Source organism: Oncorhynchus mykiss, chromosome 23, assembly GCF_057628025.1.
Source record: "Oncorhynchus mykiss isolate SJ-2025 chromosome 23, ASM5762802v1, whole genome shotgun sequence".
Taxonomy (NCBI): Eukaryota; Metazoa; Chordata; class Actinopteri; order Salmoniformes; family Salmonidae; genus Oncorhynchus; species Oncorhynchus mykiss.
Genome location: NC_143044.1, coordinates 24,623,814 through 24,645,289, shown reverse-complemented (window position 1 = coordinate 24,645,289; position 21,476 = coordinate 24,623,814). Strand labels below are relative to the sequence as shown.

General features: G+C 47.8%; 1 protein-coding gene across 1 annotated transcript in view; it reads right to left on the bottom strand.

Moving 5' to 3' along the window:
• The window catches only part of LOC110502629 (leucine-rich melanocyte differentiation-associated protein), a 378,878-nt gene that overhangs the window by 92,771 nt on the left and 264,631 nt on the right, over positions 1 to 21,476 (bottom strand). The window contains exon 5 of the mRNA XM_021580813.3: positions 4,976 to 5,108. Within this exon, the coding sequence (XP_021436488.1) occupies positions 4,976 to 5,108 (133 nt within the window). The remainder of the gene's footprint in view (positions 1 to 4,975; positions 5,109 to 21,476) is intronic.

The window sequence follows — 21,476 nt, the reverse complement described above, 5'->3', positions numbered from 1 at the left end:
ATTGAAAATGAAAAATGGATCGATGATGGCTAGAAGACCGGTGACGTCGACCGCCGAGCACCGCCCGAACAAGGAGAGGCAACGACTTCGGCAGAAGTCGTGACACCAGGGTATGATGCCATGTCATCTTGTAACTGTACATCAAACATAGTGATCATAAATGTTGACACTGTATATGACGTGAGTTTTATGATACGGAAAGGAGAAGTGCACTTTTGGACTCAAGGGTGTTTAGCTTGCTTTTATGACATCAAAGCGGTATTTATTAGAATCCTCAACGTCTCATCTTTCAAAATACATAGAGTCCTCTTCATTTACAGCATTTCTCTCACTCAGACAATAAATAAATGTGCCCAATTAGCGGGAGGGGTGGGGGAGACTTCATGTCGTGCGATGTGCTCAAGTTCAGAGCGGCTGTCAGTCAAAACCCATACAGAGCTGTGAAGTGCAGAGCAAGAGCTCTGACGTCATGTATACCATGTTACTGTACAGCCACTGTGTTCCAATATAGGTGTTTATCAGTGCCCAAATCAGCCGTTTTCAACCCGTATGTATATGCGTACGAGTGTAAGGGGTTAAGGACAATAGCATCATGAACTTTACCCAGTACAAGGACATTTTAGCCAAAAACCTGGTTTCCTCTACCATTAGGCTGAAACTTGTCCTCAAGTGGATCTTTCAGCAAAATAATAATCCCAAGCACATCAAAATAAATGGTTAATTAGCCACAAAATCAACATTTAGCAACGGACATCTCAGTCTCTGGACTTAAAATCCATAAGCAGTCCACAATCGCAGACGAAGGATATCAAAGATCTGGAAAGATTCTGTACTGAGGATTTGTCTAAGATCCCTCCCAATGTGTTCTCCAGCTCATAAATCATTTTAGAAAAAGGCTCAGTGCCATTGTCCTCGTAAGGTGAGGTATTAAAAAGGTATTGAAAACGTACCACCTTTTAAAAGAAAAAAACATATAACTTGTTAAACAAAATCTCTTTCTCTGAGCAACTGTATTGGTATAAAATAATATAATTCCCCCATTTGTTTTGCATACAATATAACTCAGCATTTGAATTGTTGTCAATAATTTAGGTATGTCTCTCCCTCTATTTCTGTCTCTGTCTCTCGGTTTGTTCACACTGTAAATGTAAACTTTTACAGTTGGTCATTTTTCTTTCTCTTAATCTGTCAACACTGATTGTTGATATGACTTAAATCCAGTTTTTCCATCATTTAAAAAAGTCTTCACAATCTTGATGGGCATTGTCTGTAGACCACACTAATAAAGTATATTGTATGATACCAATATAGGTTTGATATTGACATTACACAACACAGAGCAGAGCCAATCTTATAACAAATACTGTAAAATAGAGTACTTATCCTACATCAGATAAGAACAGTTTTTTTACGTGCGTATGAGTGCTTTGAGCAGACATCCAACTGTTTATGATTTAGCAGACTTGGAAAACGTTCAGAATGTTGGAGAAGTGACGGTATTCATAATGTATTAAAGCTCATTGCTTTGTTATCAGAACCATGTGGCAGCCCATGGTGCCATGCCATAACGGCATGATTGAAACGCAATTTAAACCGTGGTCACACTCCATTCTGATGTGACTCAAACTAAGTCTCTGTCCCAAATGGCATCCTATTCTCTACGTAGAGCACTATGGGGCCTGTTCAAAAGTAGTACCCCAAATAGGGAACAGGGTACCATTTGAGATGCAGCCCAGGAGGTCTCCAAAGTTCAGAGCTGCCTCCTCCTTAGCACGCCCATTAACTGTTCCGATACATCACGCTAGGAGTATGAACAACTAGAGAGCAACCTGTTCTTTTTCTGATTTACACAGTCATATGAGAGGGGCTTTAGATAAGCATGCACAGTATGTGTTCATCATAATAATTCACTTACTGTTAACTAGAAGCAGGGTCAATGAGTGTGTGTCCTTCATTTTAGTGTAGACTGAGGTTTTCACGCCGAGTTTAACATTCATCTTCAAAGTGTGTAATGCAGCTGTTCTGAAAGCGTCTTTAACTTTGATTACAACCTAAACACGGGTTATTCATCAATATATACAGCATCTTCATAACTCTAATACAAAGAGAGTGGGAGAGGTAAATAATGAGACAGAGAGAGAGAGAGAGAGAGAGAGAGAGAGAGAGAGAGAGAGAGAGAGAGAGAGAGAGAGAGAGAGAGAGAGAGAGAGAGAGAGAGAGAGAGAGAGAAATGAGTGAGACTGGAGAGAGTACTAATTAGTGTCCAGTTTAACTGTGCTACAGTAACTCCAGACACCAGGCTCCAGTGTTATGAAGGGACGCCCCACTGTACGAGACATAAAAGCAAACACAAATGTCTAATTACACCATCATCATCTCTCCCTCCCTACTGCCTCGTTTGTCTGCGCCACTCGTTAATTGGTGACCTGCACGATTGGTCAGAAACACAATGGCTCTGATGATGGAGCCAATTAGATGGCGGGGTGTACACATGCCCTGCCGCGCCGGTTACGGCTGCCGCATCATGCCTCATCGGACTCAAAACGAACCGTTACGGACCCAAGCACAGGATGGGACATTTGGAACCACACTACCCCATCTCTCACTCTCATCACTCTCGCTGTTCCACATTAAACAAACAACTTATACAGGCTTTATAGAGCATTCACAAGTCTACATAAGCCCTACGTAGATGCCTCACAAACAGTTATGAGCAAAGTCATAGTACTGTGGAGGCTGTGTAACGGTTAGACAGTATATTGAGTCAAAGGCTGTTACGGTGGAGCAGAGTGAATACAGTACTGTACTGTAGAAACAGAGAAAGGAACGTTAATCTACTTTAGTAAAGGGTAAGTGAAGACAAACATAATGAGACATTTCCATCTGATAATATACATAGCATCTTCTGCTATATACTCTGACACAAACACATATAAATCAACTAGAATTAGCGAGATAATCTTCAGCCATATCTAACTCTATGATAACAAAGGCAAGTGTTGCTGCTACATTGGCAGGGCTATGTAAATATAACCCTCCAAAGTGACTTTTGCCTGCCAACAAGCATTGTTAAAGTGCTCGGCTTCTTTTCATATCAAGTGGATGAGCAGTGTTTCATTCCACTTTTCTACATCTAGCAAACATGCCAGAATGGGGTTAAATTATTTCAGTGTTTTCTTTTCTTGCTCTGCCACTTGCACGATAAATCAAGAACAAAGAGTTGTGTGGACTGACACTAAAACGCTACAATATTTTGGCTGATTGTCGCAAACGATAAATATTTTGTTTTCTCTGTGCACTTTTAAACCCTGCGTCTGCTCGACACGCATCATGCCTTGTCATTGGTTGGCTTTGTTCTTACCTCCCAGACTCCTTTATGTCTGTAAGGCTCTGGGGACCCTGGGACGATGAGGCCTCGCTGATCCAACCAGTAAATATTTCATGGCCTTACAATGACATGAAATCGAATCTTAGCAAAACTCTTCATTTCCACCCCTTCGAAAGAAGAGGAGGAGGGGGGAGAGGGGTGAGGGATGAGAAGGGTTACATCTATGAAATCCCAAACTCTAATTAGTCTGCATGGCTCTAACGAGCGAGGGAGGAATAAGTGCATGGTCGGGGGATAATTAAGCGATTGTGACTGGCGTGTACGTGAGCTGTCGCTCCGATGGCCAGCGCTGTCACGCTCCTCGTTGCTACCGCGACCGGACAGCCTCCCCGTCCACTTTGATCTGGGCTCATGCATACGGAATGAGGTCAGACCGTGGTCATAAACACACACACATACATACATACGCACGCAGGCATGCTTGCACACACAAGGATGCCCTCAGAAGCACACACACACTCATTAAAGAGAGAGTCCCCTCGGAGGGAGGGAGAGGGCTCCTGTTCAAAGGGCCGTCGTACCAGGACCCCTGCAACGGGAGACTGACACTCAGACACGGATGAAGAAAGGGGGACAGGAGGGGAGGATAGACAGGGGGTGAGGGATGAGAATATGTCAGTTTCTTACTGCTCATCCACATCACTTAACCATGGCCTTAATATGGTTAGAGGGGTAAGACAAATGATTGACCCCAACGCGAGTGAGGGAACTTTTAGATAATTCAATATATCAGAGATATATCATCTGATCTCACACTGCTAATGAGGAGGACCCTCTGAAAGGCAGAAAAAGAAAGACTGGACGGTCTTCTGAGATGGGAGGGGTTGAGGGTAGCTGAAAGATGGGACTAAAAACAAACAAACGATAACTATTGTAAAATATACTGTGTCCCGTAAAATGTATATATGGAAGTAGAAGCCTACGTGTTGTTGTCCATTAGTTGACTCCAATAAGGGGAGGGGTGGTAGGGTTAGTTACAAAAATATATATATGGGGGATTGGAAATGATGCAGACAATTACATTGATGGAAGCCACACTCTATTTGCAATATAAAACTTTATGTATATATATATATATATATAAATGTCCCTATAGATTCCATGAACTGGGCAGTGAAGTACATAATTCTGGATGACAGAATGTTTATTTAAATTAATTTACTGTACTCTAGTTTCCCTGGACTGGAAAGCCCTTCTCTGGTTGCCTAACTCCCGAAGGTCCAGTAACTTCTTTCAAGAATGTAAAACCTCAATTAGTTACATATTTGAAGAGACTTTATACTGTATGTAATGTTCAATTGAGATTCTCCATTGGAAGGGCTTCTTTGCTCCCGAGTGGTGCAGCGGTCTAAGGCACTGCATCTCAGTGCGTCACTGCAGTCACTGGTTCAAATCCAGGCTGCGCACAATTGGCCCAGCACCGTCCGGGTGTGGCTGGGGTAGGCTGTCATTGTAAATAAGAATATGTTCTTAACTGACTTGCCTAGTTAAATAAAGGTAAAAGAAAAATGTACAAAAATTGTCTAGGGCTAGGCTTAATCTGTGTCTGGGAAACCAGCGCTATTAGATCATAAAGGGTGTACTCACCACCGTGTCTGATAACTTGGGTTTAACCACCTTCATGAAGGCTCCCCGTGCCTCAGCCTCCTGCTGTTCAATCTTACAAACCTTCCTCGTGTCTAGGAACTTTAGGGTGGGTAGCTTGTGCAGAACAAAATACCTGAGGAAACACACACAAACAATAATATATGATAACTAACAGATGTACCTTATGTATGGCATCATGACTTGTGTCGGTTGACTGTACACCAAACCTTATAACACACACTTTACTTTATAGAACAATGTTTACATAAAAAAATACACAAACAAACGTATATCTACATGACATGATTTGAGAACAAAAATCAAGATTACTATACAAACTGAACACATCTAGTGAATACGTCACAAACCACAAGATGTCTGTACTGTATAATAGAGAACATAAACTGCCAGAGCATAACAACTAGTTAATATCCACCTACAAAAGTAATTACGCAAATCTAATTCTAAAATTAGTAAAACAGCACATATCAGCAAACATCTTGAAAAGAAGACGACTTGTTTACTCAGTATAGATTTAATGGCGATGATATCTATCCTTCCATGTAATAACCTTCAAAGCTGATAAAAAATAAGGACGGAAATATAAATAGAACGAAAGGAGATACGCCCCATCTGCCAGAGCTGCCATTCCTGTAACATCACAGATCTATATTCTACGCTTTCAGACACTCTCTATCTTTCATTGGGAGGGAGAGGAAACGTCGGCTAGATAATGGCTGGGATACGGAGATGACAACAGATCCTTTCAGAGAGCGAGAGAGCGGGTGGGAGCGGAGCAGGGGAACAGACATGTCAAGGCTGGAGGTTCCAGCCAAACAGAACACAGTAACAGACATGCAGCAGCAGCTAAGTGAAGGGTGAGGAGGGACGAGGAGGAACCACAATATGGGCACAGCCCGGTCCCTGATGATGATGGTGGTAATGTTGGAGCTGAAGATAGTTAGTAAAACCAACGTCAGGTTGTCAACACACTAGGATTTTAGGGAAGGGAGCTATGGATTGATCTATATACTAAATACTTACTATATAAACAATAACAATGTCACAAACAGTATATTATGACTCAAATCTGAGAACATCTGCATATAGGTTTTGATTGAATAGAGCTACAATACCCGAAACATACCAGGCTGGAGGTGTTTGAGCAGTTGAGTTACACAGTGATAAATCCTATGCTAATGTAGTTAATAATACACAAGTCTTAAATAGACATTGTCTGACAAAGAGGAAGAATTATAATTCAAGCCTCATTTTGTCAGTTAATTATTCTCATCCTCTTCTATGGAGGGTTGAGTGGATGGGTTGAGATTGAGTGAATGGGTTGAGGGCTGAGTGAATGGGTTGAGGGCTGAGTGAATGGGTTGAGGGTTGAGTGAATGGGTTGAGAGTTGAGTGAATGGGCTGAGAGTTGAGTGAATGGGTTGAGGTTGAGTGGATGGGTTGAGGGTTGAGTGGATGGGTTGAGGGTTGAGTGAATGGGTTGAAGGCTGAGTGAATGGGTTGAGGGTTGAGTGAATGGGTTGAGGGTTGAGTGGATGGGTTCAGGTTTAGTGAATGGGTTTAGGTTGAGTGGATGGGATGAGGGTTGAGTGGATGGGATGAGGGTTGAGTGGATGGGTTGAGGGTTGAGTGGATGGGTTGAGGGCTGAGTGAATGGGTTGAGGGTTGAGTGAATGGGTTGAGGGTTGAGTGAATGGGCTGAGAGTTGAGTGAATGGGTTGAGGTTGAGTGAATGGGTTGAGGTTGAGTGAATGGGTTGAGGGTTGAGTGAATGGGTTGAGGTTGAGTGGATGGGTTGAGGGTTGAGTGGATGGGTTGAGGGTTGAGTGAATGGGTTGAAGGCTGAGTAAATGGGTTGAGGGTTGAGTGAATGGGTTGAGGGTTGAGTGGATGGGTTCAGGTTTAGTGAATGGGTTGAGGTTGAGTGGATGTGATGAGGGTTGAGTGGATGGGATGAGGGTTGAGTGGATGGGGTTGAGGGTTGAGTGGATGGGTTGAGTGAATGGGTTGAGAGTTGAGTGGATGGGTTGAGGTTTAGTGAATGGGTTGAGGTTTAGTGAATGGGTTGAGGTTGAGTGGATGGGTTGAGAGTTGAGTGAATGGGCTGAGAGTTGAGTGAATGGGTTGAGGTTGAGTGAATGGGTTGAGGGTTGAGTGAATGGGCTGAGGTTGAGTGGATGGGTTGAGGGTTGAGTGGATGGTTGAGGTTGAGAGGAATGGGTTGAGGGTTGACTGGTTGGGGTTGAGGATTGAGTGGAAGGGTTCAGGTTTAGTGAATGGGTTGAGGTTTAGTGGATGGGTTGAGGTTGAGTGGATGGGTTGAGGGTTGAGTGGATGGGGTTGAGGGTTGAGTGGATGGGTTGAGGGTTGAGTGGATGGGGTTGAGTGGATGGGTTGAGTGAATGGGTTGAGGAATGAGTGAATGGGTTGAGGATTGAGTGAATGGGTTGAGGTTGAATGGATGGTTGAGGGCTGAGTGGACGGGTTGAGTGAATGGGTTGAGGGTTAATGAATGGGTTTAGGTTGAGTGGATGGTTGATGGCTGAGTGGATGGTTGAGGGCTGAGTGGATGGTTGAGGGCTGAGTGGATGGGTTGAGGTTGAGTGAGTGGGTTGAGGGTTGAGTGAGTGGATGGTTGAGCTTGAGAGGAATGGGTTGAGGGTTGACTGGATGGGGTTGAGGGTTGAGTGGATGGGTTCAGGTTTAGTGAATGGGTTGAGGTTGAGTGGATGGGTTGAGGGTTGAGTGGATGGGGTTGAGGGTTGAGTGGATGGGTTGAGGATTGAGTGGATGGGATGAGGGTTGAGTGGATGGGGTTGAGGGTTGAGTGGATGGGTTGAGTGAATGGGTTGAGGGTTGAGTGAATGTGTTGAAGGTTGAGTGAATGGGTTGAGGTTGAGTGGATGGCTGAGTGGATGGTTGAGGGCTGAGTGGGTGGTTGAGGGTTGAGTGGATGGGTTGAGGGTTGAGTGAATGGGTTTAGGTTGAGTGGATGGGTTTAGGTTGAGTGAATGGGTTGAGGTTGAGTGAATGGGTAGAGGTTGAGTGGATGGTTGAGGTTGAGAGGATGGGTTGAGGGTTGAGTGGATGGGTTGACAGTTGAGTGGATGGGTTTAGGTTGAGTGGATAGTTGAGGGCTGAGTGGATGGGTTGAGGTTGATTGAATGGGTTGAGGGTTGATGTATGGGTTTAGGTTGAGTGGATGGTTGAGGGCTGAGTGGATGGTTGAGGTTGAGTGGATGGGTTTAGGTTGAGTGGATTGGTTGAGGATTAAGTGAATGGGTTGAGGTTGAGTGAATGGGTTGAGGTTGAGTGGATGGGGTTAGGTTGAGTGGATGGGTTGAGGTTGAGTGGATGGGTTTAGGTTGAGTGGATTGGTTGAGGATTAAGTGAATGGGTTGAGGTTGAGTGAATGGCTTTAGGCTGAGTGGATGGTTGAGGGTGAGTCGATGGGTTGAGGTTGAATTAATGGGTTGAGGGTTGAGTGAATGGATTTAGGTTGAGTGGATGGTTGAGGGCTGAGTGGATGGTTGAGGGCTGAGTGGATGGGTTGAGGTTGAATGAACGGGTTGAGGGTTGAGTGAATGGCTTTAGGTTGAGTGGATGGTTGAGGGCTGAGTGGATGGTTGAGTGGATGGGTTGAGGTGTAGAGAAGGGGGTGAGGTTGAGTGGCTGGTTGAGGACTGAGGGGATGGTGGAGGACTGAGGGATGGTTGGGGATTGAGTGGATGAGTTGAGGTTGAGTGGATGGTTTAGGTTGAGTGGATGGTTGAGGGTTGAGTGGATGGGTTGAGGGTTGAGTGAATGGCTTTAGGTTGAGTGGATGGTTGAGGGCTGAGTGGATGGTTGAGTGGATGGGTTGAGGTTGAGTGAATGGGTTGAGGGTTGAGTGGATGGTTGAGGACTGAGTGGATGGTTGAGGACTGAGTGGATGGTTAAGGCTGGAAGGGAGGAGGTGAGGTGAGTGGATGGTGTAGGTGAGTGGATGGTTTAGGTTGAGTGGATGGCTTTATGGCTGAGTGGATGGGTTGAGGTTGAGTAGATGGGTTGATGGTTGAGTGAATGGGTTGAGGTTGAGTGGATGGTTGAGGTTGAGAGGATGGGTTGAGGATTAAGTGGATGGGTTGAGGTTGAGTGGATGGGTTTAGGTTGAGTGGATGGTTGAGGTTGAGAGGATGGGTTGAGGGCTGAGTGAATGGGTTGAGGGTTGAGTGAATGGGTTTTGAGGTAGAGTGAATGGTTGAGGTTTAGTGAATGGATTGAGGTTGAGTGGATGGGTTTAGGTTGAGTGGATGGTTGAGGTTGAGTGAATGGTTGAGGGTTGAGTGGATGGGTTGAGGTTGAGTGGATGGGTTTAGGTTGAGTGGATGGTTGAGGTTGAGTGAATGGTTGAGGGTTGAGTGGATGGGTTGAGGTTGAGTGGATGGGGTTAGGTTGAGTGGATGGGTGAGGTTGAGTGGATGGGTTAGGTTGAGTGGATTGGTTGAGTATTAAGTGAATGGGTTGAGGTTGAGTGAATGGGTTGAGGTTGAGTGGATGGGTTTAGGCTGAGTGGATGGTTGAGGGTTGAGTGGATGTGTTGAGGTTGAATTAATGGGTTGAGGGTTGAGGAATGGATTTAGGTTGAGTGGATGGTTGAGTGGATGGGTTGAGGTTGAGTGAATGGGTTGAGGGTTGAGTGGATGGTTGAGGACTGAGTGGATGGTTGAGGATTGAGTGGATGAGTTGAGGTTGAGTGGATGGTTTAGGTTGAGTGGATGGTTGAGGGTTGAGTGGATGGGTTGAGGGTTGAGTGAATGGCTTTAGGTTGAGTGGATGGTTGAGGGCTGAGTGGATGGTTGAGTGGATGGGTTGAGGTTGAGTGAATGGGTTGAGGGTTGAGTGGATGGTTGAGGACTGAGTGGTGGGGGTGGGGATGGTTGAGGATTGAGTGGATGAGTTGAGGTTGAGTGGATGGTTTAGGTTGAGTGGATGGTTGAGGGTTGAGTGGATGGGTTGAGGGTTGAGTGAATGGCTTTAGGTTGAGTGGATGGTTGAGGGCTGAGTGGATGGGTTGAGGTTGAGTGAATGGGTTGAGGGTTGAGTGGATGGTTGAGGACTGAGTGGATGGTTGAGGACTGAGTGGATGGTTGAGGCTTGAGTGTATGAGTTGAGGTTGAGTGGATGGTTTAGGTTGAGTGGATGGCTTTATGCTGAGTGGATGGTTGAGGTTGAGTGGATGGGTTGAGGTTGAGTGGATGAGTTTAGGTTGAGTGAATGGGTTGAGGTTGAGTGGATGGTTGAGGTTGAGAGGATGGGTTGAGGGTTGAGTGGATGGGTTGAGGTTGAGTGGATGGGTTTAGGTTGAGTGGATGGTTGAGGTTGAGAGGAGGGTTGAGGGCTGAGTGAATGGGTTGAGGGTTGAGTGGATGGGTTTAGGTTGAGTGAATGGTTTGAGGTTGAGTGGATGGTTGAGGTTGAGAGGATGGGTTGAGGGATGAGTGGATGGGTTGAGGTTGAGTGGATGGGTTTAGGTTGAGTGGATGGTTGAGGGTTGAGTGGATGGTTGAGGACTGAGTGGATGGTTGAGGATTGAGTGGATGAGTTGAGGTTGAGTGGATGGTTTAGGTTGAGTGGATGGTTGAGGGTTGAGTGGATGGGTTGAGGGTTGAGTGAATGGCTTTAGGTTGAGTGGATGGTTGAGGGCTGAGTGGATGGTTGAGTGGATGGGTGAGGTTGAGTGAATGGGTTGAGGGTTGAGTGGATGGTTGAGGACTGAGTGGATGGTTGAGGATTGAGTGGATGAGTGAGGTTGAGTGGATGGTTTAGGTTGAGTGGATGGTTGAGGGTTGAGTGGATGGGTTGAGGGTTGAGTGAATGGCTTTAGGTTGAGTGGATGGTTGAGGGCTGAGTGGATGGGTTGAGGTTGAGTGAATGGGTTGAGGGTTGAGTGGATGGTTGAGGACTGAGTGGATGGTTGAGGACTGAGTGGATGGTTGAGGCTTGAGTGTATGAGTTGAGGTTGAGTGGATGGTTTAGGTTGAGTGGATGGCTTTATGCTGAGTGGATGGTTGAGGTTGAGTGGATGGGTTGAGGTTGAGTGGATGAGTTTAGGTTGAGTGAATGGGTTGAGGTTGAGTGGATGGTTGAGGTTGAGAGGATGGGTTGAGGGTTGAGTGGATGGGTTGAGGTTGAGTGGATGGGTTTAGGTTGAGTGGATGGTTGAGGTTGAGAGGATGGGTTGAGGGCTGAGTGAATGGGTTGAGGGTTGAGTGGATGGGTTTAGGTTGAGTGAATGGTTTGAGGCTGAGTGGATGGTTGAGGTTGAGAGGATGGGTTGAGGGATGAGTGGATGGGTTGAGGTTGAGTGGATGGGTTTAGGTTGAGTGGATGGTTGAGGGCTGAGTGGATGGGTTGAGGTTGATGTATGGGTTTAGGTTGATGTATGGGTTTAGGTTGAGTGGATGGTTGAGGGCTGAGTGGATGGTTGAGGGCCGAATGGATGGGTTGAGTGTTGAGTGAATGGCTTTAGGTTGAGTGGATGGTTGAGGGCTGAGTGGATGGTTGAGTGGATGGGTTGACGTTGAGTGAATGGGTTGAGGGTTGAGCGGATGGTTGAGGACTGAGTGGATGGTTGAGGACTGAGTGGATGGTTGAGGTTTGAGTGTATGAGTTGAGGTTGAGTGGATGGTTTAGGTTGAGTGGATGGCTTTATGCTGAGTGGATGGTTGAGGTTGAGTGGATGGGTTGAGGTTGAGTGGATGGTTTAGGTTGAGTGAATGGGTTGAGGTTGAGTGGATGGTTGAGGTTGAGAGGATGGGTTGAGGGTTGAGTGGATGGGTTGAGGTTGAGTGGATGGGTTTAGGTTGAGTGGATGGTTGAGGTTGAGAGGATGGGTTGAGGGCTGAGTGGATGGGTTTAGGTTGAGTGAATGGTTTGAGGTTGAGTGGATGGTTGAGGTTGAGAGGATGGGTTGAGGGTTGAGTGGATGGGTTGAGGTTGAGTGGATGGGTTTAGGTTGAGTGGATGGTTGAGGGCTGAGTGGATGGGTTGAGGTTGATGTATGGCTTGAGGGTTGATGTATGGGTTTAGGTTGAGTGGATGGTTGAGGGCTGAGTGGATGGGTTGAGGTTGATGTATGGGTTTAGGTTGATGTATGGGTTTAGGTTGAGTGGGTAGTTGAGGGCTGAGTGGATGGGTTTAGGTTGAGTGGATGGTTGAGGGCTGAGTGGATGGGTTGAGGTTGATGTATGGGTTTAGGTTGATGTATGGGTTTAGGTTGAGTGGATGGTTGAGGGCTGAGTGGATGGTTGAGTGGATGGGTTGAGGTTGAGTGAATGGGTTGAGGGTTGAGCGGATGGTTGAGGACTGAGTGGATGGTTGAGGACTGAGTGGATGGTTGAGGTTTGAGTGTATGAGTTGAGGTTGAGTGGATGGTTGAGGTTGAGAGGATGGTTGAGGGTTGAGTGGATGGGTTGAGGTTGAGTGGATGGGTTTAGGTTGAGTGGATGGTTGAGGTTGAGAGGATGGGTTGAGGGCTGAGTGGATGGGTTTAGGTTGAGTGAATGGTTTGAGGTTGAGTGGATGGTTGAGGTTGAGAGGATGGGTTGAGGGTTGAGTGGATGGGTTGAGGTTGAGTGGATGGGTTTAGGTTGAGTGGATGGTTGAGGGCTGAGTGGATGGGTTGAGGTTGATGTATGGCTTGAGGGTTGATGTATGGGTTTAGGTTGAGTGGATGGTTGAGGGCTGAGTGGATGGTTGAGGGCCGAGTGGATGGTTGAGGGTTGAGTGGATGGGTCGAGGGTTGAGTGGATGGGTTGAGGGTTGAGTGGATGGGTTGAGGTTGAGTGGATGGGTTGAGGTTGAGTGGATGGTTCAGGGTGGAGTGGATGGTTGAGGTTGAGTGGATGGGTTGAGGTTGAGTGGATGGGTTGAGGTTGAGTGGATGGTTCAGGGTGGAGTGGATGGTTGAGGTTGAGTGAATGTGTTGAGGGTTGAGTGAATGGGTTGAGGTTGAGGTTGAGTGGATGGGTTTAGGTTAAGTGGATGGGATGAGGGTTGAGTGGATGGGTTGAGGGTTGAGTGGATGGGTTGAGGGTTGAGTGGATGGTTGAGTGAATGGGTTGAGGGTTGAGTGGATGTGTTGAGCGTTGAGTAGATGGGTTGATGGTTGAGTGGATGGGTTGAGTTGATGGGTTGAGGTTGAATGAATGTGTTGAGGGTTGAGTGAATGGGTTGAGGTTGAGTGGATGGGTTTAGGTTGAGTGAAAGGGTTGAGGTTGAGTGGATGGTTGAGGTTGAGAGGATGTGTTGAGGGTTGAGTGGATGGGTTGAGGTTGAGTGGATGGGTTTAGGTTGAGTGGATTGGATGAGGATTAAGTGAATGGGTTGAGGTGTAGTGAATGGGTTGAGGTTGAGTGGATGGGTTTAGGCTGAGTGGATGGTTGAGCGTTGAGTGGATGGGTTGAGGTTGAATGAATGGGTTGAGGGTTGAATTAATGGGTTGAGTGAATGGATTTAGGTTGAGTGGATGGTTGAGGGCTGAGTGGATGGTTGAGGGTTGAGTGGATGGGTTGAGGTTGAATGAACGGGTTGAGGGTTGAGTGAATGGATTTAGGTTGAGTGGATGGGTTGAGGGTTGAGGTTGAGTGGATGTGTTTAGGTTGAGTGGATGGTTCAGGGTGGAGTGGATGGTTAAGGGTTGAGTGGATGGGTTGAGGGCTGAGTGGATGGGTTGAGTTGATGGGTTGAGGTTGAGTGAATGTGTTGAAGGGCTGAGTGAATGGGTTGAGGTTGAGTGGATGGGTTTAGGTTGAGTGGATGGGTTGAGGGTTGAGTGAATGGGTTGAGGGTTGAGTGGATGGGTTGAGGGTTGAGTGGATGTGTTGAGCGTTGAGTAGATGGGTTGATGGCTGAGTGGATGGTTGAGTGATTGGGTTGAGGGTTGAGTGGATGGGGTTGAGGGTTGAGTGGATGAGTTGAGTGAATGGGTTGAGGTTGAGTGGATGGTTGAGGTTGAGAGGATGGGTTGAGGGTTGACTGGATAGGGTTGAGGGTTGAGTGGATGGGTTGAGGGTTGAGTGAATGGGTTGAGGGTTGAGTGAATGGGTTGAGGGTTGAGTGAATGGGTTGATGGTTGAGTGAATTGGTTGAGGTTGAGTGAATGGGTTGATGGTTGAGTGAATTGGTTGAGGTTGAGTGGATGGGTTTAGGTTGAGGGGATGGTTGAGGGCTGAGTGGATGGGTTGAGGTTGAGTGAATGGGTTGAGGGTTGATGTATGGGTTTAGGTTGAGTGGATGGTTGAGGGCTGAGTGGATGGTTGAGGGCTGAGTGGATGGTTGAGGGTTGAATGGATGAGTTGAGGTTGAGTGGATGGTTTAGGTTGAGTGGATGGTTTAGGTTGAGTGGATGGCTTTATGCTGAGTGGATGGTTGAGGTTCAGATTGAGTGGATGGGTTGAGGTTGAGTGGATGGGTTTAGGTTGAGTGAATGGGTTGAGGTTGAGTGGATGGTTGAGTTTGAGTGAATGGGTTGAGGTTGAGAGGATGGGTTGAGGGCTGAGTGAATGGGTTGAGTGAATGGATTGAGGTTGAGTGGATGGGTTTAGGTTCAGTGGATGGTTGAGGTTGAGTGAATGGTTGAGGGTTGAGTGGATGGGTTGAGGTTGAGTGGATGGGTTTAGGTTGAGTGGATGGTTGAGGTTGAGCGAATGGTTGAGGGTTGAGTGGATGGGTTGAGGTTGAGTGGATGGGGTTAGGTTGAGTGGATGGGTTGAGGTTGAGTGGATGGGTTTAGGTTGAGTGGATTGGTTGAGGATTAAGTGAATGGGTTGAGGTTGAGTGAATGGGTTGAGGTTGAGTGGATGGGTTTAGGCTGAGTGGATGGTTGAGGGTTGAGTGGATGGGTTGAGGTTGATGTATGGGTTGAGGGTTGAGTGAATTGATTTAGGTTGAGTGGATGGTTGAGGGCTGAGTGGATGGTTGAGTGGATGGGTTGAGGTTGAGTGAATGGGTTGAGGGTTGAGTGGATGGTTGAGGACTGAGTGGATGGTTGAGGACTGAGTGGATAGTTGAGGATTGAGTGGATGAGTTGAGGTTGAGTGGATGGTTTAGGTTGAGTGGATGGTTGAGGGTTGAGTGGATGGGTTGAGGGTTGAGTGAATGGCTTTAGGTTGAGTGGATGGTCGAGGGCTGAGTGGATGGTTGAGTGGATGGGTTGAGGTTGAGTGAATGGGTTGAGGGTTGAGTGGATGGTTGAGGACTGGGTGGATGGTTGAGGATTGAGTGTATGAGTTGAGGTTGAGTGGATGGTTTAGGTTGAGTGGATGGCTTTATGCTGAGTGGATGGTTGAGGTTGAGTGGATGGGTTGAGGTTGAGTGGATGGGTTTAGGTTGAGTGAATGGGTTGAGGTGTAGTGGATGGTTGAGGTTGAGAGGATGGGTTGAGGGTTGAGTGGATGGGTTGAGGTTCAATGGATGAGTTTAGGTTGAGTGGATGGTTGAGGTTGAGAGGATGGGTTGAGGGCTGAGTGAATGGGTTGAGGGTTGAGTGGATGGGTGTAGGTTGAGTGAATGGTTTGAGGTTGAGTGGATGGTTGAGGTTGAGAGGATGGGTTGAGGGTTGAGTGGATGTGTTGAGGTTGAGTGGATGGGTTTAGGTTGAGTGGATGGTTGAGGGCTGAGTGGATGGGTTGAGGTTGATGTATGGGTTGAGGGTTGATGTATGGGTTTAGGTTGAGTGGATGGTTGAGGGCTGAGTGGATGGTTGAGGGCCGAGTGGATGGTTGAGGGTTGAGTGGATGGGTCGAGGGTTGAGTGGATGGGTCGAGGGTTGAGGGGATGGGTTGAGGGTTGAGTGAATGGGTTGAGGGTTGAGTGAATGGGTTGAGGTTGAGTGGATGGGTTGCGGGTTGAGTGGATGGGGTTGAGGGTTGAGTGGATGGGTTGAGGGTTGAGTGGATGGGATGAGTGTTGAGTGGATGGGGTTGAGTGGATGGGTTGAGTGAATGGGTTGAGGGTTGAGTGAATGGGTTGAGGATTGAGTGAATGGGTTGAGGGTTGAGTGGATGGTTGAGGACTGAGTGGATGGTTGAGGACTGAGTGGATGGATTTAGGTAGAGTGGATGGTTGAGGGCTGAGTGGATGGTTGAGGGTTGAGTGGATGGGTTGAGGTTGAATGAACGGGTTGAGGGTTGAGTGTATGTGTTGAGGTTGAGTGGATGGTTTAGGTTGAGTGGATGGCTTTATGCTGAGTGGATGGTTGAGGTTGAGTGGATGGGTTGAGGTTGAGTGGATGGGTTTAGGTTGAGTGAATGGGTTGAGGTTGAGTGGATGGTTGAGGTTGAGAGGATGGGTTGAGGGCTGAGTGAATGGGTTGAGGGTTGAGTGGATGGGTTTAGGTTGAGTGAATGGTTTGAGGTTGAGTGGATGGTTGAGGTTGAGAGGATGGGTTGAGGGTTGAGTGGATGTGTTGAGGTTGAGTGGATGGGTTTAGGTTGAGTGGATGGTTGAGGGCTGAGTGGATGGGTTGAGGTTGATGTATGGGTTGAGGGTTGATGTATGGGTTTAGGTTGAGTGAATGGTTGAGGGCTGAGTGGATGGTTGAGGGCCGAGTGGATGGTTGAGGGTTGAGTAGATGGGTCGAGGGTTGAGTGGATGGGTTGAGGGTTGAGTGAATGGGTTGAGGGTTGAGTGAATGGGTTGAGGTTGAGTGAATGGGTTGAGGTTGAGTGGATGGGTTTAGGTTGAGTGCATGGTTGAGGTTGAGTGAATGGTTGAGGGTTGAGTGGATGGGTTGAGGTTGAGTGGATGGGTTGAGGATTGAGTGGATGGTTGAGGTTGAGTGAATGGGTTGAGGTTGAGTGGATGGGGTTAGGTTGAGAGGATGGTTGAGGTTGAGTGGATGGGTTTAGGCTGAGTGGATGGTTGAGGGTTGAATTAATGGGTTTAGGGTTGAGTGAATGGATTTAGGTTGAGTGGATGGTTGAGGGCTGAGTGGATGGTTGAGGGCTGAGTGGATGGTTGATGGTTGAGTGGATGGGTTGAGGTTGAATGAACGGGTTGAGGGTTGAGTGAATGGCTTTAGGTTGAGTGGATGGTTGAGGGCTGAGTGGATGGTTGAGGGCTGAGTGGATGGTTGAGTGGATGGGTTGAGGGTTGAGTGGATGGTTGAGGGCTGAGTGGATGGTTGAGGGCTGAGTGGATGGTTGAGGGTTGAATGGATGAGTTGAGGTTGAGTGGATGGTTTAGGTTGAGTGGATGGTTTAGGTTGAGTGGATGGCTTTATGCTGAGTGGATGGTTGAGGTTGAGTGGATGGGTTGAGGTTGAGTGGATGGGTTTAGGTTGAGTGAATGGGTTGAGGTTGAGTGGATGGTTGAGTTTGAGTGAATGGGTTGAGGTTGAGAGGATGGGTTGAGGGCTGAGTGAATGGGTTGAGGGTTGAGTGAATGGGTTGAGGTTGAGTGAATGGATTGAGGTTGAGTGGATGGGTTTAGGTTGAGTGGATGGTTGAGGTTGAGTGAATGGTTGAGGGTTGAGTGGATGGGTTGAGGTTGAGTGGATGGGTTTAGGTTGAGTGGATGGTTGAGTTTGAGCGAATGGTTGAGGGTTGAGTGGATGGGTTGAGGTTGAGTGGATGGGGTTAGGTTGAGTGGATGGGTTGAGGTTGAGTGGATGGGTTTAGGTTGAGTGGATTGGTTGAGGATTAAGTGAATGGGTTGAGGTTGAGTGAATGGGTTGAGGTTGAGTGGATGGGTTTAGGCTGAGTGGATGGTTGAGGGTTGAGTGGATGGGTTGAGGTTGATGTATGGGTTGAGGGTTGAGTGAATTGATTTAGGTTGAGTGGATGGTTGAGGGCTGAGTGGATGGTTGAGTGGATGGGTTGAGGTTGAGTGAATGGGTTGAGGGTTGAGTGGATGGTTGAGGACTGAGTGGATGGTTGAGGACTGAGTGGATAGTTGAGGATTGAGTGGATGAGTTGAGGTTGAGTGGATGGTTTAGGTTGAGTGGATGGTTGAGGGTTGAGTGGATGGGTTGAGGGTTGAGTGAATGGCTTTAGGTTGAGTGGATGGTCGAGGGCTGAGTGGATGGTTGAGTGGATGGGTTGAGGTTGAGTGAATGGGTTGAGGGTTGAGTGGATGGTTGAGGACTGGGTGGATGGTTGAGGATTGAGTGTATGAGTTGAGGTTGAGTGGATGGTTTAGGTTGAGTGGATGGCTTTATGCTGAGTGGATGGTTGAGGTTAAGTGGATGGGTTGAGGTTGAGTGGATGGGTTTAGGTTGAGTGAATGGGTTGAGGTGTAGTGGATGGTTGAGGTTGAGAGGATGGGTTGAGGGTTGAGTGGATGGGTTGAGGTTCAATGGATGAGTTTAGGTTGAGTGGATGGTTGAGGTTGAGAGGATGGGTTGAGGGCTGAGGGAATGGGTTGAGGGTTGAGTGGATGGGTGTAGGTTGAGTGAATGGTTTGAGGTTGAGTGGATGGTTGAGGTTGAGAGGATGGGTTGAGGGTTGAGTGGATGTGTTGAGGTTGAGTGGATGGGTTTAGGTTGAGTGGATGGTTGAGGGCTGAGTGGATGGGTTGAGGTTGATGTATGGGTTGAGGGTTGATGTATGGGTTTAGGTTGAGTGGATGGTTGAGGGCTGAGTGGATGGTTGAGGGCCGGTGGATGGTTTAGGGTTGAGTGGATGGGTCGAGGGTTGAGTGGATGGGTCGAGGGTTGAGTGGATGGGTTGAGGGTTGAGTGAATGGGTTGAGGGTTGAGTGAATGGGTTGAGGTTGAGTGGATGGGTTGCGGGTTGAGTGGATGGGGTTGAGGGTTGAGTGGATGGGTTGAGGGTTGAGTGGATGTGATGAGTGTTGAGTGGATGGGGTTGAGTGGATGGGTTGAGTGAATGGGTTGAGGGTTGAGTGAATGGGTTGAGGGTTGAGTGGATGGTTGAGGACTGAGTGGATGGTTGAGGACTGAGTGGATGGATTTAGGTAGAGTGGATGGTTGAGGGCTGAGTGGATGGTTGAGGGTTGAGTGGATGGGTTGAGTTTGAATGAACGGGTTGAGGGTTGAGTGTATGTGTTGAGGTTGAAAGGTTGAGTGGATGGTTGAGGTTGAGAGGATGGGTTGAGGGCTGAGTGAATGGGTTGAGGGTTGAGTGGATGGGTTTAGGTTGAGTGAATGGTTTGAGGTTGAGTGGATGGTTGAGGTTGAGAGGATGGGTTGAGGGTTGAGTGGATGTGTTGAGGTTGAGTGGATGGGTTTAGGTTGAGTGGATGGTTGAGGGCTGAGTGGATGGGTTGAGGTTGATGTATGGGTTGAGGGTTGATGTATGGGTTTAGGTTGAGTGAATGGTTGAGGGCTGAGTGGATGGTTGAGGGCCGAGTGGATGGTTGAGGGTTGAGTAGATGGGTCGAGGGTTGAGTGGATGGGTTGAGGGTTGAGTGAATGGGTTGAGGGTTGAGTGAATGGGTTGAGGTTGAGTGAATGGGTTGAGGTTGAGTGGATGGGTTTAGGTTGAGTGCATGGTTGAGGTTGAGTGAATGGTTGAGGGTTGAGTGGATGGGTTGAGGTTGAGTGGATGGGTTGAGGATTGAGTGGATGGTTGAGGTTGAGTGAATGGGTTGAGGTTGAGTGGATGGGGTTAGGTTGAGAGGATGGTTGAGGTTGAGTGGATGGGTTTAGGCTGAGTGGATGGTTGAGGGTTGAATTAATGGGTTGAGGGTTGAGTGAATGGATTTAGGTTGAGTGGATGGTTGAGGGCTGAGTGGATGGTTGAGGGCTGAGTGGATGGTTGATGGTTGAGTGGATGGGTTGAGGTTGAATGAACGGGTTGAGGGTTGAGTGAATGGCTTTAGGTTGAGTGGATGGTTGAGGGCTGAGTGGATGGTTGAGTGGATGGGTTGAGGGTTGAGTGGATGGTTGAGGGCTGAGTGGATGGTTGAGGGCTGAGTGGATGGTTGAGGGTTGAATGGATGAGTTGAGGTTGAGTGGATGGTTTAGGTTGAGTGGATGGTTTAGGTTGAGTGGATGGCTTTATGCTGAGTGGATGGTTGAGGTTGAGTGGATGGGTTGAGGTTGAGTGGATGGGTTTAGGTTGAGTGAATGGGTTGAGGTTGAGTGGATGGTTGAGTTTGAGTGAATGGGTTGAGGTTGAGAGGATGGGTTGAGGGCTGAGTGAATGGGTTGAGGGTTGAGTGAATGGGTTGAGGTTGAGTGAATGGATTGAGGTTGAGTGGATGGGTTTAGGTTGAGTGGATGGTTGAGGTTGAGTGAATGGTTGAGGGTTGAGTGGATGGGTTGAGGTTGAGTGGATGGGTTTAGGTTGAGTGGATGGTTGAGGTTGAGCGAATGGTTGAGGGTTGAGTGGATGGGTTGAGGTTGAGTGGATGGGGTGAGGTTGAGTGGATGGGGTTAGGTTGAGTGGATGGGTTGAGGTTGAGTGGATGGGTTTACGGTTGAGTGGATTGGTTGAGGATTAAGTGAATGGGTTGAGGTTGAGTGAATGGGTTGAGGTTGAGTGGATGGGTTTAGGCTGAGTGGATGGTTGAGGGTTGAGTGGATGGGTTGAGGTTGATGTATGGGTTGAGGGTTGAGTGAATTGATTTAGGTTGAGTGGATGGTTGAGGGCTGAGTGGATGGTTGAGTGGATGGGTTGAGGTTGAGTGAATGGGTTGAGGGTTGAGTGGATGGATGAGGACTGAGTGGATGGTTGAGGACTGAGTGGATAGTTGAGGATTGAGTGAATGAGTTGAGGTTGAGTGGATGGTTTAGGTTGAGTGGATGGTTGAGGGTTGAGTGGATGGGTTGAGGGTTGAGTGAATGGCTTTAGGTTGAGTGGATGGTCGAGGGCTGAGTGGATGGTTGAGTGGATGGGTTGAGGGCTGAGTGAATGGGTTGAGGGTTGAGTGGATGGGTGTAGGTTGAGTGAATGGTTTGAGGTTGAGTGGATGGTTGAGGTTGAGAGGATGGGTTGAGGGTTGAGTGGATGTGTTGAGGTTGAGTGGATGGGTTTAGGTTGAGTGGATGGTTGAGGGCTGAGTGGATGGGTTGAGGTTGATGTATGGGTTGAGGGTTGATGTATGGGTTTAGGTTGAGTGGATGGTTGAGGGCTGAGTGGATGGTTGAGGGCCGAGTGGATGGTTGAGGGTTGAGTGGATGGGTTGAGGGTTGAGTGAATGGGTTGAGGGTTGAGTGAATGGGTTGAGGTTGAGTGGATGGGTTGCGGGTTGAGTGGATGGGGTTGAGGGTTGAGTGGATGGGTTGAGGGTTGAGTGGATGGGATGAGTGTTGAGTGGATGGGGTTGAGTGGATGGGTTGATTGAATGGGTTGAGGGTTGAGTGAATGGGTTGAGGATTGAGTGAATGGGTTGAGGGTTGAGTGGATGGTTGAGGCTTGAGTGGATGAGTTGAGGTTGAGTGGATGGTTTAGGTTGAGTGGATGGTTGAGGGTTGAGTGGATGGGTTGAGGGTTGAGTGAATGGCTTTAGGTTGAGTGGATGGTCGAGGGCT